The sequence below is a fragment of the Ascochyta rabiei genome, chromosome 3, assembly GCF_004011695.2.
Source record: "Ascochyta rabiei chromosome 3, complete sequence".
Lineage (NCBI taxonomy): Eukaryota > Fungi > Ascomycota > Dothideomycetes > Pleosporales > Didymellaceae > Ascochyta > Ascochyta rabiei.
In genome coordinates this window covers 2,437,740-2,453,289 of record NC_082407.1, presented here as the reverse complement: position 1 = coordinate 2,453,289, position 15,550 = coordinate 2,437,740, and the positions used below count along the sequence as shown (strand labels likewise).

The window sequence follows — 15,550 nt, the reverse complement described above, 5'->3', positions numbered from 1 at the left end:
GTAAGGATGACACTGACAGTCGAACATGGGTTTTGAGGGTGAGTGAGAAGTACAGATTTCCTGTTCTAGTTCTGAAAGCGTATGATCTCACAGCGGTCTCTCCTCTTCTATTCTCAATTAGTGAACAAAGAGAATCGACCACATCTGCATCACACATGCTTCGATGTTTTGATCCAAGGAAGACCAAAGTGTGCGATCACGAAATTACCACGTGCATTTTTAACTACTCCCACGATCCATAACCAGACCGAATATGCTCTGCGCAAAGGACGACCGTCTAAGAACGCCTTTGCCCAGTCATAGCAATGCTGAAAACAAAGGAAGCCACCGCTGGCCGGTCTATCGAAAAGAAAATCTCTCGCGATGCTTGGCGCATCGGAGCGTATCCTGCTCAGACGCAGTGGCCGTGATATGCGTAGCCACCGTGTCCAAACATCATGCAAAACATCATCCCCAGAAGCCACGACGCCGTCGCTCGTCTCTTCATGCTTTGTGTCGTGCTTCGTTCGTCGTAAATCATTCGCTACTAACACCGCTCGTTCGACTTTTACTGCGATGCGCACTGGACGCGCTCGGCACCGGGGTGCATGTCATCATCCTCGTCATCTGGGCTGGCCATGCCTCGCGCACGTGCCTGCTCGCGTGTGGGGTCAACAGACTCAAGTGTGAAGTCCTCGGTCATGGCGTTCGCTGGAGGGGTAGCATCAGCAGCCTTTCGTGGTGGCAGGACAGACTCAAGGGCACGAATGTGCTCCGGTGTCATGGGCTCGCCGTCTTCGCCTCCCAGACGCTCGGGGAACTTGACGTCAAACTGAATGTACAGGTTGCCGTGGTCGTGGTGTCGGTACGAAGGCATACCCTGGCCGCGAATGACCTTGACCTCGCCGGGGCTGATGCACTCGCCGGGGATGATGTCGACAGTCAGCCAGCGCTCGTCTAGGTGCTCGATGTGGATCTGGCCGCCTGCAAGGGCAGTCAGGAGGTCGATCTCGGCGTGGAAGAAGAGGTCGTCGCCCTTGCGCTGGAAACGTGCGTGCGGCTTCTGCTCTATCTCGAAGATGACATCGCCAGGCTCGACGCCGGGGAGCTGGTCGCCTTCGCCGCGGAACTCGATCTTGTGGCCGCTCTGGACACCGCGGTCGACGTGGACGTGCAGGACCTTGCGCTCGATGATGGTCTTCTTGCCGTTGCACTGCTTGCACCTGTCCTTGTCGCGGATGATCTCACCCTCGCCCTGGCAGTCGGGGCAAACAGTCTGGAAGCGCTGAATCATGGGGCCCATCTGCCTCATCATGTGCTTCATACCGCGGCCATCGCAGCCAGCGCACTTCTTGACCGCGCCCTCCTTGCCGCCGACACCGTGGCACTTGGGGCAAATGACAGACTTCTGGAGTGCAAGCTTGGAGATCTTGCCGCGGTAAATGTCTTCGAGCGAGACTTTGTGGGTGTGGGAGATGGTGCGCGCCTTCTTGGGGCCCTGTTCGCGCATGCCACCGCCAAACATGTTTCCGAATGGGCCGCCACCGCCGCCGCCGCCGAAGAACTGTGCGAACAGGTCCTCAGCAGCCATGCCGCCGCCACCGCCGCCGCCCTGCTCGAGACCCTCCTCGCCATACTGATCGTAGAGCTGTCGTTTTTGCGAGTCCTGGAGAACCTCGTATGCGTGTGAGAGGTCCTTGAACTTGTCGGCGGCGTCGGGGTTGTGTGCGTTCTTGTCCGGGTGCCATTTCAGCGCACCCTTCTTGTATGCTGATTTCAGCTGTGCTTCTGTGGCGTCTGGGGAGACCTGCGACTGTCAATACCGCCGTCTTGTTCTGCGCACAAGGCTGTACCTACTCCGAGGATGTCGTAAAACTTTGTTTCTTTCACCATGTCGGCGGTTGCGCTGTGGGTAGTTGCAAAGGCGAGGGGCTGCTGGGGGCGTGAAAGTGTGCGCGGGGTCGCAGAGGGGGTGCGTCGTGGGCGAGGGAGGTGCGCGACTGTGCTGTCTGGAGATGGCAACGTCAGCGGCCGAGTTGCGGACCAGGGTTTGCTTTCACAAGCGGCTCAGCCCTGCGGAAGGCGCCCGCATCGTCTTCGCCGTAGAACAGAAGGCGCTTACCGAGAGCCGGCGGAAGTGGAGTATCGCGCACTGGAAGCGAGCAAAAACAGGGCACTTACGAGGGTGTCGATGTCAGGAGTCGGCAAGGTTTGTTTGGTAAAAGCACTGCAAACGCAAGAGGCGAAAGCGTGCGGATTTAAAAGTAGTCAACCGGCTTGTCGACTGCGCCGAGCTGCAGAAGATTCCAACCGATTCTATGCCCTTCCACCGCGACCCAACAGCCCAAAACAGCCCGAAACCGCTTGTCGCCCTGCGCAAACCCTTCGGCCATGTGCACAAATGACAAGGAGCTTGGATGATCCACAAGACATGCCATGTGAAGTTCAGTCTTGTTGCACAGGCACGCTTGCTGTGAGGTGCAGTTCGTCGAGGCTTCCATTTTGGGAGCTTTGGTCCCTGCACCCCCGCCATTCGGCAGAGGTTGACATCACCAGAAGCTTATCGCTGCGAAGCACCAGTGACTGGACCCCGAAGGTCGTGCCGTTTCTTTGCTGTCCGAGACGCATCTATCAGCCTCATACACCATGTCTGCAGAGGATGCCGGCTTCAAAGCTGCCCTACACGAGGCTCACCAAGGCAGCAGTGAAGGCGGAGTGCCAATCGGTGCAGCCTTGGTGTCAGCTGACGGCAAGATACTCGGCCAGGGACACAACATGCGTATACAGAACAGCAGTGCCACTCTCCATGTGGGCGTCCTCTCAAGCCTTACTGGCCCGCCGTTGTGCTGACCAGACCAGGCAGAAATATCCGCTCTGGAGAATGCAGGCCGCCTCCCAGCCTCAGCTTACCAAGGTGCAACCATGTACACCAGTCTCTCGCCGTGTGACATGTGTACTGGCGCGTGCATCATGTACAAGATTAAAAGGGTGGTTATCGGTGAGAACAAGACGTTCGTTGGAGGTGAAGAGTATCTGAAGAGCAAGGGCATCGAAGTAGTGGTGCTGCAGGATGAGGACTGCCGGGCACTGATGAACAAGTTCATCAACGATAGGCCGGGAGATTGGTACGAGGACATTGGAGAGGGACAGTAGCTTGGGCGCGCCACCTGGCTGCAGACCTGTCACGTATGGCATTATGTTGTTAGCCTATGGATCTCTTCAAAGTAGAACTTCAGATCGTCCGGCTTGACAAAGGGTGTAATGCCTGGTTCCTGTTAGCACGTCCTGCTTTGATAGACTAAGATCGGCGACTTACCGTGGCCAAGGTTAGCGATCCAGCCCTTCTTGCCTCCACCGAATCCAGCAACCATGTTCTCCACCACCCTCGTGATCGACTCCTTGCTGCCATACAGAATGCCGGGGTCTGCGTTGCCTTGGAGGACCTTGCCCTTTGACTGCGCAAGCTGGTACGCCTCTGCTGGGTCATGCAGCCAATCCAATCCAATAGTGTTGTAGTTCGACTCGCAGAGTGCAGGCAGCGCGTACCAGGCGCCCTTGGCGAAGACTGTCATCGGGACAGGCTCGAGGCCCTTCGACTTGAGGCGTGCAGGAAGGTTGTCGGCGATGTGGTTAAGGTATGGCAGAGAGAACTCCTTGAACGACTGGGGAGAGAGCTCACCCGCCCACGAGTCGAATACTTGGATCATCTGTGACAGTCAGTGTTGTTCACACGCAAGGGTCGACATGACCACGTACCTGAGCGCCAGCCTCCACCTGCAGAGCGAGATACTCTACACAAAGCTCTGCAATCTTTTGCAGCAGCGCTTTGCTGGCTTCCGGGTATTTGTATACCCACGTCTTGACTTGGATGAACATCTTGCTACCTCCACCCTCGACCATGTAGCTCAACAGCGTCCAGGGCGCACCACAGAAACCGATCAAAGGCACTCGACCAGCGAGCTTCTGCCTTGTCAGAGTTATGGCCTTGTAAACATAGTCTAAGGATTCCTTCACGTCGACCTTGCGCTCCATGACCTCCTTGTACTGCTTGTCGTCGGGTGTTTGTAGCGGCTCTGGGAAGTGTGGGCCTTTCTTGTCTACCATGACAACATCCATGCCCATGGCCTGAGGAATGACGAGGATATCAGAGAAGATGATGGCAGCATCGACGAGTCCGGCATAGCGGTCGATGGGCTGCAGGGTGAGATTGGAGGCGATTTCGGGGCTGCGACAGCACTCGAAAAAGTCGTTCTTGCCCTTCTCCTCGTGGTATTCGGGCAAGTAGCGTCCAGCTGCGTAACCGTTAGAGCTGTGAAGACGCCTCGGAACATAAGAATAGCTTTGTACCTTGACGCATCACCCACATGGGCGCACGCTCGACCTTCTCGCCTAGTCAAAGTGAGCATGAATATTTTGCTTGCAGTTTTTGTTTTTCTTGCGCAACTTACCCCTTGCGGTGCGGAGAATCAAGTCATTCTTCATAGGCTCAAATTGCGGTGCCATGGTTGCTGTGTGATGTGAAGTGCAGGAACGGCAGCCTCGGAATTCTGTAGTGATGCCACTTCCGACAGACCCCGCGTCAGCTCTCAAAATGCCACTAGGCCGTATGCAGACGCGACACCCAGACGCGCCTCCCTTCCGCTGTGGTCGACATTGTCACCCCGAGATGATGCTTTCTAGGCATGTCCGTTGCACGACGCGTATCGAATCAGTGGCATTGGCGCGACATCTTGTTCCCACTTCACGGCCGTACTCCGCAATCCTACACAAATCGCTTTCGAGCGTGACGCGAGCCTGCGCGAAACCACGTGCAGCGAAGCTTGTGAGTGCAAGATGGAATCAAGAGTTGCAACGTCGAGGTGCGAAGCGGAGAGCCTCTTTCAGCTTTGAAGACTTGCCCCAGGGTGCCATTGAGTCAGATGCACTACCACCCCAAGATGATATTGAACCAGAGTACCCTCCATTGCTGCAGCAGGTCCGCAACAACATGCTCAAGTTCAACCATTGCGTTCTGGTGACCAGAGTCGGTGGCTTTTACGAGGTATACTCACGCATCCAATTCAGGACCGCCGACTAACAGGACCAGCTGTATTTCGAACACGCGGACGAGTATGCTCCCTTGTTGAACCTGAAGAAAGCCAAGCGGAAACCGTCAAAGGGCAGCAAGAAGCCTGCTGTGTCGATGGTGCGTGTTGCGTGACTCTCCTTCCTACAAATACTGAGTAGGAATAGGCCGGCTTTCCTGCATACCAGCTGGACCGCTACCTCAAGATCCTCGTTCAAGACCTGAACAAGCATGTCGCCATCAGCGACGAATCTATCAACGAGGCGCCCAATCGAGCGAAAGGTGAACTGCAATACACGCGAAAGGTCTCCCGTATCGTCACGCCGGGCACACTGATTGATGAACACTTTATGGATCCCTGGGAGAACAACTATCTCCTTGCCATTCACGTCGATCCAAAGACACTTGAGAAGGAGAAGGCTGTCACAAACAGCCCGGGTAGCTCGAGTGTCTCGTCGGTGCTCAACTTGCCTCGTACAGAAGTTGGTCTTGCTTGGATCGACCTGTCGAGTGGCGACTTCCTTACTCAAAGCACCGACATTGCATCGTTGCCCTCCGCTGTCGCTCGCATCAAGCCCAGAGAGATTGTGCTTGACAATATATTCGAGGAATACGAACACTCGCGCATCGTGTCGATACTGCAGGAAGACGGACACATAATTACCTTCCAAGAGCCCTCGCAGGAGCCACTCACGGTCAAAGATTGGATCCCCATGCTGAAGGACGTTGTAGATGAATTCGACCCTGCAAGATTTACGTCTAGCGAAGTGGCTGCTGGCGGCTCCCTTCTGCACTATGTCAAGCATCAGCTCCTTGGCTCCCGAACACAACTGCAAGCCCCCATCAGACACCAAGCAGAAGATCACATGAGCATTGACAAGAACAGCCTAAGAGCGTTAGAGATCAGGAACACAATTCGTGACGGCACATACGAAGGCAGCTTGTTACATTCTCTGAAGCACACAGTCACCAAAAGTGGCACCCGCCTACTTTCACAACGGTTGGGTGAGTACTGCAGACGCTCTTTGCATGCTGAAGACACTACTAACATGCTTTAGCCGCACCTTTGATGTCGCTGTCCACGATCAATGACCGACTGGACTTAGTCGAAGAGATGATTGAATACCCACAGCTGAGGCAAGACGTCATCACTCTCCTTGGACAAACGTTCGACTCTCTTCGTCTAGTGACCAAATTCACCTACGGTCGTGGCGATGCCGATGATCTTATGGAGCTCTCAAAGACAATCACGACCACTTCTGACCTGTTCAATATTCTGCATGAACACACAGTTTCGAGAAACGCTGTACCACCCAGCTCAGCCCGCGAGGCATCGGAGACGAGACGAAGGCTTTGTATGTCTGCGCTAGAGCGGCGATTTGATCTCCAAGGTGTACGTGAGCTCTCAAAGCGCATACAAGACGCTATCGACGAAGATGCGCTTTCTGAGTATCATCGCGCCGAGGACGAGCAGGCAGAGGAGATGTCTGAGCTGGCTCAAGATATCGTGGGCCGAGAAGCCGGCGAAGAAGATCTCAAGAACATGCCCAAACGCATCCAACCAAAGCCACACGCGATCACAGGCAGCTACAAGAGCGTCACAGACGGACGAGATGACATATGGATTATGAAGCGTAAGGCAAGCCCAGCACTTGACCGACTGCACAAGTCACTAGATTCAATGGGCGAAGCCAAATCAGAATTAGAGGACAGGCTGCGCCAAAAGATGGACGCCTCCAGCTTAGTTCTCAAGTGGACCCCGAACCTCGCACATATCGCTCATGTCAAGGGCAAAGACGTATCTCGAGTGACCTTACACTATCCGAAGAGTCTGAGCAGTAGCAAGTCCACACGTTCTTTTCAGGTTCTTGAGTGGACGCAACTGGGTGCGCATATGGACGAGACGCGCTTCAGGATTCGTAACGAGGAGCAGCGCGTATTAGGAAACTTACGTGAGGGGGTTGTTCACAATCTCGTGAGGCTACGACGAAACGCTGCTGTGCTTGACGAACTCGATGTTGCATGCGCTTTTGCTATTCTCGCAGTAGAGAAAGACTTTGTCCGACCTATCATGAACGCTGGGACTTCACACAATATCGTTGGCGGCCGGCATCCTGTCGTTGAGAGTAGCAGCAAAGAACAGGGTCGCAAGTTCACGCCAAACGACTGCATACTCGACGACGAAGAACGCATCTGGCTTATCACTGGCCCAAACATGGCAGGCAAGAGCACTTACCTTCGGCAGAATGCGCTGATCTCGATCCTCGCCCAGACAGGATCGTTCGTGCCAGCCGAGTATGCAGAGATTGGCCTCGTCGACAAGGTTTTTAGTCGCGTTGGCTCTGCAGACAACCTCTTCCTCGATCAGTCTACCTTTATGGTGGAGATGTTGGAGACTGCTCAGATACTTAAGGAGGCTACCCCACGCTCGTTCGTCATCATGGACGAGGTGGGTCGAGGGACTACCCCCGAGGATGGCATCGCTGTAGGCTATGCCTGTCTTCATCACTTGTACCACATCAACCAGTGCCGGACCCTGTTTGCGACCCACTTTCACGCTCTCACGGACATGACCGAAGACTTCGAGAAGCTCGCTTGCTATTGCAACGATGTCCTGGAGGAGGCAGATGGCAGGTTCTCGTATGTACATCGCTTGAAGAAGGGCGTCAACCGGGAGAGTCATGCTCTGAAGGTTGCCAGAGTTGCAGGTAAGCTCTCAGATGACTGTAGGTATCTTTCACTCACTGCCTCCAGGCCTTCCCGAGGACGCCATTGCAGTAGCTGACAGGATTCGCATGCAACTGAGGCATGGTCCACTCAATGCAACTCCGATCGGCATTGATCCTTCCGCTAAAGTCAAGAAAATCCCGAGAAGCAGAGCTGCTGCCTCTAAATGAATGCTCGGCTTTCTTCAGCACCGGTCTGGTATAACTTCCAATATTGTATTTGTCTTACCCGCCCTAGCGATCTTTAGCGACCTCTCGACTCCATCCTTAGATACCCATCAGTATGTACGGTATATTGCTGCGCGTGCAGCGCTCGTGTCCCAAACACACGTCTCCCGATCAAGTACACCGCTCGTCACCGCGGCTACACAAATCGCCAGATTTACCGTGCTCTGCATGCAGTTGGTGGTACGAGCAGCTGCCGAGCACAGCGCATGTGGAGCGTAATGCGCTCTGTTGTCAAGCTCGTGCATGCATACTCTCGAAGCAGCGTAGCACGGTGCGGATAGGGTGCTCGTGCAACCAATATCATTGATGCTGAGCAACGTTGTTGAAGCCGTTGCATCTCGTGCGTGGCGGGCGCGGACTAACTTAGTTTTACCCCACACTTGTACCCACTAGATTACCTGACATCCCGCCCGTATCTTAATGACCGAGCTTCGACTTCTTCCTCTTCAATTATCTTCCTGGGTTTTTGCGGTCTGTCGTGTGTTTCAGCAGTTCGAAAATGGGTGAGGCTGCCTTACCAACGTCTTCTGTGGCTCCCTCCTACCCCCCACCTCAGCAAATCTCCCCACACCTGATCCTTCAACCTCCCCTCTCCCGCCGTGGAAAGGGTCCTGGTCTGATCTTAGTCCTCGACCACTATGCGCTGATTGAGGCAAGCGAGCAACACCTTGACCCCCCGCCACTGCAGAAATGGGCCGAGGAAGGATTTGCGGTTGCACAGGTGCTGGTGCCGGGCAAGGTCGAGGATGGTGGAGAATTTCCACTGGACAGAGCGTTGGAGGCCCTAAAGAGTTGTGAAGGATGCATCTTTGGAAAGGGCGTGGGTGTTGTCTGTAGGTCTTGAGTCCTCTTGTTGATGTTGGGATTTGGTGGAAGGAAGATTGGAGCACGCATCACCTCTTGGTTCCCTATGCATCGTCCTGGATAGAGTGCCTGAAGCACAAGAGAAGCACAAGAGAAGCAAACGAGTCAGAAACGATAAGCTGCATGCTATCATGCACATGAAAACGTCAAGGTCACGACCGGACTTCACAAGAGCCCTATGCTGACGGCAAGTCTAGCATACCTATCCCGCATCCCGTTCTACGTCGAAGAAGCGGCAATCCAGCACCCCGAGGTCCTCGCCGTCGTCTCCTACGGCGGCCGTCAACTGTCCACGCTCCACGAGGCCGACACCGCCCTTCCCCCTCAGCTTGTCCACGCCTCTGGTCCCGAAGTCAAGCGCCGCGAGTCCGTCCCCTTGAACCCAGATCCGGAGCCCTCTTCCTCCCCCCCAAGCAAGACGCGTCCAGCCGGGCTTGTAAAGACCTTCCGCTACGAAGACGCAGCAAAGGACGCAAACTGGGTCCTGCCCTCCGACCCGGCGTACTCAAAGCGCAATGCAGGAGTTGCGCACACGAGGAGCGTGGCGTTCCTCAAGCCGTTCCTCAACGGGCCCTACTTTGACCTCGAGGCTGTGTGGGACGAGCACTGTCTGTATGAATTTGGGGAGCGGGCGGTGGAGAAGACGATGGCGACCATGGTTGCGCAGCCCTACGTGAACCACATCCCCACGATGACGCAAGTGGCCTTTCTACCCGTTAAGCGCCACCACGACGCTGTGCTGACGGACACGCAGAGGAGGCATCGGCAAAGAGAGACTGACGGCCTTCTACACGCATCACTTCATCTTCAGCAACCCGGATGATGCGGCGCTGTCGCTCGTGAGCAGGACCGTGGGCACGGATCGTGTCATCGACGAGTTTGTCTTCTCCCTCACCCACGACAAGGAAGTGCCTTGGCTGCTCCCCGGCATTCCGCCCACCGGCAGGAAACTCGAGATCCCATTCACGAGCGTAGTGGCGATGAGAGGCGATCGGCTGTGTCACGAGCACATCAGCTGGGACCAGGGAACGGCGCTGACGCAACTAGGGCTGCTGCCAGAGTACGTGCCGTTCAGACACGCCATTGATGGGAAGGAGGCTGGGGAGGGCAAGAGGTATGAGGTCAAGTTGCCCGTGGCGGGTGCAGAGACGGGGAGGAAGCTGGTGGATGAGGGTAGCGAGGAGAGTAATCTGCTGATGGGCAAGAGCTGGAGAGTGGTCGACGACGTATGAGAAAACGGCGTCGTCTGTGATTTCTCGACGCGTACCCCCCGAAGGAGTCCGACAGCACGAATCCCTCCAATGTAATCTCAGAGTGTACACCTCCTAAACCCATCATCACGTGTTGTGACTAGACAAGGCTCAATCTTCCCAGCAAAACACGTAATCGTCCACAGTGCAAAAGGTGACTTCCACCCCCTGCTCGACCATGTGAGTATACTCGGCCAGCTCAGCCGTGTGGTGCGCAGTGTCTCTGCAGCCCGCGACCTTGTGTTACCGACACGCGCCCGAACCCAGCGCGTCCAGCCACGAAGCCAACGACGTCGAGCTTTCCAATCCACAGGGCGGGCTGAGACTCCAGGCGGTCGAGGACGGGGCGTGGGATGCAATCGACGGCGACATTGCCCGTGTCGCACAGAGCGATGAAGTCGGAAGTCGGAAGTGGGAAGTCGCGAACGAAAGTGGAAGTTGATGCTGTGCACGGCGGGATTCTCGCGTCGTGGGAGATGTGGCGACCAAGTCGCAGGGAGGCAAGGGTTTTGGTGGCGGCGTGCAGACGGTCGGCCTTGCGGTTTGCGATGCTGATTCGATGTATGTGTTCGCTGAAGACGAAGCCGTAGATGTGGTTGCGGAGCTCTGGAGGAAGGCGAAGCAGCGGAGACATTTCGCGGTTCCGCTTGGTTCTATGTCGGGTGTGGCAGTATTGTCCGGGGTCTTGGGGGGTTTGACTTGTATTCCCCGACATAGTCTCTGTATTCCAATTATACAGCATCTTCTTGCAGCGTTGTTCCATGTCATTATCGGCCGCTCGCACGTCGTCGAGAGTCAGTCACTGCTTCTTTGGGACCGGCTCTGCCTCTGACAGCGACAGGCGGTGCTTATTGATTGCCATGTTCGAGTTATTGTGGAACCTAGGTCTTGCTGGTGTAGGTAGAAGAGAAACGCGGGGCGAGTGTGGATGTCTGGTAATGCAGCGACTTTGTTGCTCTGCCTAGATGAAGGCGAAATTTGCAGCCAACAGCCGCGCAAGCTGTTGTCCAAAGGTAAGTCGCAAAACCGAAGGTGAATGCGAATCTATGTTGGGCCTGCTTAGACGTAGTGTGCCTGAAGCAGCCAACGCTGATCTTTGGCAGGCTCAATTGTCAACCTCGTAGTAATCCCGACTCCTCTCGTTGACCGCTCGAACGATCATCGAAAAGGCTCCAAACAGGGCTGAACGTCATCCACACCCGGCGCCACCGTACCGACTTGTCCCTTCGCCAATACTGGGGTATATGTTTTGGTCTTCATGCCCAGGTTCACATGCGTGAGACCTGGCATGACTCTTCATGATGTTCCAACATAGCGCTTGTTCTGCCGTACAGGATCACTGTACCACGTGCCACCCGGTTAGTCAATGCAGGAGGGTTCGATGGAAGAGACTGCTCGACGCCAAGCATGGTCGAGGGACCCAAGTCAGAGGATCAGACTGAGATGCACAACAAAAGCCTTTGTAAAACATAGAAGGAGGCGGCTCTCACAGTGAGTCTGGTGGCAGGCTTCTGTTACTACTGAGAGCACCTAGCCTGCTGTTCATCACGCAGCAGCCTTGAGCAGACTGCGTGTGGAAGCAGTGAGCTGAGATGGCTAGTCTGTGCCGGACGTATCCCAGAGCTGACGACGAAGACGCGCCACGCTTGAGAAGCTGTCGACGGTTGGTATACAGCCAAGAAGCTCAGCCTCCCCTTGTTGTAAAGCACAACCGCCTATAGCTCCGGGAGTAGGTAAAGCTCACGGTGACTGAGCTGGCAGTGCTCGCTTACTAGAGGCGATGAGAGCTTGTTGCGGCCAAAACAGAGCAGAAATGCACACGCCTCCTTGCTGCAGATTACGAGCTGCATGTAGGCGTACTCGTTGCGACACAGCTCAAAGCAACCTGCAATCGACAACTGGCAACGAGCACACGACACCCGTCAGACAGCGGCAGAGCCGGCATCAGCAAGATGGCTTCTTGAAAGTCTGCAAAGCCCACGAGAAAGGGGGCAGAGAAAAGACTGGGCTATAATACTCACAGGTTGCTTGGAGGATTGACCATCATTCCACCTTCAGCGATGCGTATGCCCTCGTCCTCGTAGGTAGGTACAACGGCCAGATCTCCCAGCAGCAATTCTGCATTATTAGCACTTAAAGCTGCTCTCTACACACACTTCGCAGCCGCCTAAGAAGACTTTACAGATAGCTTAATATATCTAATAAATATACTTTTAGTAGTAATCTAAAACCATCTAGGCAGCAATTCAGCGTTATTGTTGTTCGAGGCTGGTCTCTGCACACGCTTTACAGCCGCTGAGAAGACTCTGCAGGTTTTGTTGTACCTGAAGATTGTGCTTTCGGTAGGGATGCAAGATTTATCTGAGCAGCCATCGACCTGAAACATGTTGGCGTTCACAGACCATGTTAACACTTTCACACGTGGAACCGTCAACGTAAGCCGTCGCATGTGCATAGGTGAGACCGGCCGGAAGCTGGTCCATCTCTCGATGTAGCAAGTCGTGAACTCAGCAGCCGCAGATGCGTCCGACGAGTTTTTGGGTCACTGCTGCTGATTGTAAACACGAGTCTCTCCTTCCAGATCCTCATTCTGAACCGTCTGTCCATGTTGCAAACCGATGACGTTCCACGCCAAACAGCCGTTGAACAGGGATTACAACCAGGGTCCGTACTCCAGCCCCGCCGATTGTTCCGCCTGTCACCTCTCTCCCCTCTCCCCTCGCTCAGACGTCAAATGTCACTCAGAGCTCATTGTGAATTCTCCAGACATGGTGGAAGGCGGGTCTGCCTTGGCGGCGTCCGTCGAGAGGCCAGCCGGAGATGGTGCGAGCCCTGGTGACCGTCATGAGCAGCAACAGGCCGCGCAGATGATCCAGCGCAATTATCGCGGATACAGAGAACGGCGCCAGCTCCAGGGCATCGGGCTGGATGCTAGTGCACGCTGGGCAGAAGTAAACTCTCCCAATCTCCCGTGAACCCGAACTCGAAATTGACTGCGAGACAGGCTGTACGAGACGGTTAGCCTACCTCCTCTCCGCCCTCAGCGCAAGCTAACCTTGCCTCAGCGAAATGGCGCAATGCAACACGCCTCAAGTCCCGCGCAGACAGCACTCCAAATCGAGATTCCCTCGCGACTCCTGAACAGCGCGCCCGCGCGAACTCCGCGGCAGCGCGAAACAACTGGAAGCGTGTAGGCGAGATCGCGCGTCGAGCCGGCGCAGACGATGCGCCCGATGCGCGCTCCGAATCGGACACAGCAGACGAGCGGTCTCCTGAAGAGCGTATCAACCAGCGGCGAAAGAAGGTGGAACAGAAATCCGAGCGCGACAAGACGGCCAAGATGATGGACCTGCCCTATTTCCTCGAGATGGTGGACCAGAAGCACCGGTACGGCTCGAACCTACGCGCATACCACGAACACTGGAAGAAGGCCTCGACGAACGAGAATTTCTTCTACTGGCTCGACAAAGGCGAGGGGCGGACCTTTGAGCACCCTACCGTGTCAAGAGAGAGGCTGGAGAAAGAGCAGGTTCGGTATCTGTCGCGCGAGGAGCGGCTGAACTACATGGTGAGAATCGACGAGGAAGGCCGACTGTGCTGGGCGAAGAACGGTGAGCGGATCAACACAACGACCGAGTACAAAGATAGTGTGAATGGAATCGTTCCCGTCGACGACGATACGCCGGCATATGGGCCCAACGGGCAGCTGCTGCATGACGGACAGAGCCGGAACTTCAGACACTCGAGGAGCTCTTCGATAACGTCTTCAAGTTCGAGTTCGTCGGCCGAACACAGCGATGTGGAGGGCGAACACTATGTCAACGAGGATCTGGACAAGGCGAAGGGGATCAAGAAGATCAAGCATGTATCCGCGGCGACTATACTGAACCACCTGTTGCGCAGTTCGGTCAAGCCGAATTCCTGGATCTTCGTACGTCGCCTCAACATTGCTGATCACATACCTCGAAACTGACACTGATCAGGTCGCGGATACTTCCTTCCGCCTTTACATTGGCATCAAGCAGTCCGGCGCCTTCCAGCACTCGTCGTTTCTACACGGCGCGCGGATATCAGCCGCAGGCCTCGTCCGCATCAAAGATGGGCAACTGCGTCGTCTCTCTCCACTCTCAGGCCACTACCGCCCGCCCACGAAGAACTTCCGTGCGTTTGTGCACAGCATGCAGGACAACGGCGTCGACATGAGCCGCGTCAGCATCTCGCGTTCGTATGCGGTGTTGGTGGGGCTCGAAGCCTACGTTCAAACGCGGCGGAAGGTCAAGAAGAGCGTTGGCGCGGTCAAAGACGCCGAGACGAAGGTGGTGCATCCTGAGGTCTATGAGAAGAAGGTGGAAGAGCAAAAGGACAACAGCAAGAGCGCGCAGCGAGAACGACAGCTGCTTGCCAACCAGGCGGAGAAGAAGGAAGCCGAGCAGAAAGAAAAGAGTTGGGGGCGCCGAATATGGAGGAAGATCAGTCGAAACGGCGAGAGGGACAAGCCCGCGAATCGAGAAAAAGAGCAGGCGAAAGAGCAGGCGAAAGAGCAGAGGAGGAGTAAGGTGCTGAGCAAGTCTGGCCAGGAGGTGGAAAGTGGAATACCGCCGGGTGGCAAGGGAGACGGTCTGTCGAAGAGTGCACCACAGCCGGCTGCGGCGAGCGGCGTGCCTGCTTGATCTTGTTCGTGGTTAGAATACGATACCTATCTTTCTCCCAGTCCACTTTCACACAACACTCGTGTGCGGTGGCTTCGTGAGTGTCGAAAACAGGAACAGTCTTGCCACGCTGTTGTTCACACGCTGCAAAAGCGTACCTGCATAAGCTCAGCTGGTCTTGCTGCGCTCAACCTTGGCCGAGGTGCGAAAGGCATCGGAAAAGTCTTCACACTGCTACTCTCCAAAGGCGAGAGCGTCCACGTCGTCGCAAATCATACCACGCCCTCTATGATCTCCAGTGGCGCGGCCCTTGTTACGAGGGTTTGCGACGCCCAGCTTTGCATCTCGATGGAGCAGCCAAGCCGCCAGCACTGACGCTGGACTTTGGAATCGATGGACGCTGATCCTGGGAGAGGAACCGGAGATCAGGTCCATCCGAGCCCACGCGCTTGTACCCGTCGCGTCGTGTGGCTGGGTGGAGCGAATGGTGACATCATACGCGATCATGGATGCCGCCATGTGTAGATGCGAGGTTGTATTAGGCATGGATGCCGCCATGTGTGGACGGAGGTTGTATTAGGCATGGATGCCGCCATGTGTAGATGGAGGTTGTATTAGGCATGATGCTGCCATGTGTAGATGCTAGGTGGTATCAGGTATTGCTGTCCGTTCGCTGTGGCCGTTCGCTGTGTGGCTTCTTGATTCTCAAATGGCAGCATCATGGTACCGTACGAGCCAGTGATTCAGGAGCAGGTTTCTTGCTGCGCAACTGCTGGTAGGCGGTACGCT

The 15,550-nt window shown here is 55.5% G+C and overlaps 7 protein-coding genes across 8 annotated transcripts, besides 4 other annotated features; 4 read left to right on the top strand and 3 right to left on the bottom strand.

Moving 5' to 3' along the window:
- Window positions 1-547: 547 nt before the first annotated feature.
- On the bottom strand, window positions 548-1,872 carry EKO05_0002411 (Type I HSP40 co-chaperone; the record flags this gene model as incomplete). Its single annotated transcript, XM_038944005.1, has 2 exons — window positions 548-1,786; window positions 1,837-1,872. The coding sequence occupies 2 exons, from the start codon at window positions 1,870-1,872 to the stop codon at window positions 548-550; spliced, it is 1,275 nt and encodes a 424-aa protein (XP_038793080.1).
- Window positions 1,517-1,538: a tandem repeat.
- Window positions 1,571-1,591: a tandem repeat.
- A 753-nt stretch (window positions 1,873-2,625) lies between the features above and the next one.
- EKO05_0002410 (Cytosine deaminase) lies at window positions 2,626-3,132 on the top strand (the record flags this gene model as incomplete). Its single annotated transcript, XM_038944100.1, has 2 exons — window positions 2,626-2,787; window positions 2,839-3,132. The coding sequence occupies 2 exons, from the start codon at window positions 2,626-2,628 to the stop codon at window positions 3,130-3,132; spliced, it is 456 nt and encodes a 151-aa protein (XP_038793079.1).
- Window positions 3,133-3,173: 41 nt separating this feature from the next.
- EKO05_0002409 (Uroporphyrinogen decarboxylase) lies at window positions 3,174-4,482 on the bottom strand (the record flags this gene model as incomplete). The annotated part of the gene is made up of 5 exons (XM_038944029.1): window positions 3,174-3,244; window positions 3,296-3,686; window positions 3,736-4,271; window positions 4,327-4,368; window positions 4,428-4,482. 5 exons carry the CDS (start codon window positions 4,480-4,482, stop codon window positions 3,174-3,176), a joined length of 1,095 nt encoding a protein of 364 aa, XP_038793078.1.
- A 163-nt stretch (window positions 4,483-4,645) lies between these two features.
- On the top strand, window positions 4,646-7,941 carry EKO05_0002408 (MutS protein 1; the record flags this gene model as incomplete). The annotated part of the gene is made up of 5 exons (XM_038944221.2): window positions 4,646-5,020; window positions 5,066-5,164; window positions 5,212-6,049; window positions 6,103-7,752; window positions 7,799-7,941. The coding sequence occupies 5 exons, from the start codon at window positions 4,646-4,648 to the stop codon at window positions 7,939-7,941; spliced, it is 3,105 nt and encodes a 1,034-aa protein (XP_038793077.2).
- Window positions 7,942-8,497: 556 nt separating this feature from the next.
- Window positions 8,498-10,094, top strand: EKO05_0002407 (Carboxymethylenebutenolidase; the record flags this gene model as incomplete). Of its 2 annotated transcripts, XM_059635906.1 has the most annotated exons (3): window positions 8,498-8,831; window positions 9,060-9,558; window positions 9,617-10,094. In XM_059635906.1, the coding sequence occupies 3 exons, from the start codon at window positions 8,498-8,500 to the stop codon at window positions 10,092-10,094; spliced, it is 1,311 nt and encodes a 436-aa protein (XP_059491889.1). The 2 variants fall into 2 exon arrangements, with proteins under 2 accessions (XP_059491889.1, XP_059491888.1); XM_059635905.1 differs by having other exon boundaries at window positions 9,060-10,094.
- Window positions 10,095-10,311: 217 nt separating this feature from the next.
- EKO05_0002406 (uncharacterized protein) lies at window positions 10,312-10,746 on the bottom strand (the record flags this gene model as incomplete). The annotated part of the gene is made up of 1 exon (XM_038947498.2): window positions 10,312-10,746. One exon carries the CDS (start codon window positions 10,744-10,746, stop codon window positions 10,312-10,314), a length of 435 nt encoding a protein of 144 aa, XP_038793075.2.
- Window positions 10,507-10,551: a tandem repeat.
- Window positions 10,747-11,991: 1,245 nt separating the features above from the next.
- Window positions 11,992-12,028: a tandem repeat.
- Window positions 12,029-12,730: 702 nt separating this feature from the next.
- Window positions 12,731-14,782, top strand: EKO05_0002405 (uncharacterized protein; the record flags this gene model as incomplete). The annotated part of the gene is made up of 5 exons (XM_059635904.1): window positions 12,731-12,776; window positions 12,879-13,063; window positions 13,117-13,129; window positions 13,178-14,043; window positions 14,096-14,782. The coding sequence occupies 5 exons, from the start codon at window positions 12,731-12,733 to the stop codon at window positions 14,780-14,782; spliced, it is 1,797 nt and encodes a 598-aa protein (XP_059491887.1).
- Between the last annotated feature and the right edge of the window lie 768 nt (window positions 14,783-15,550).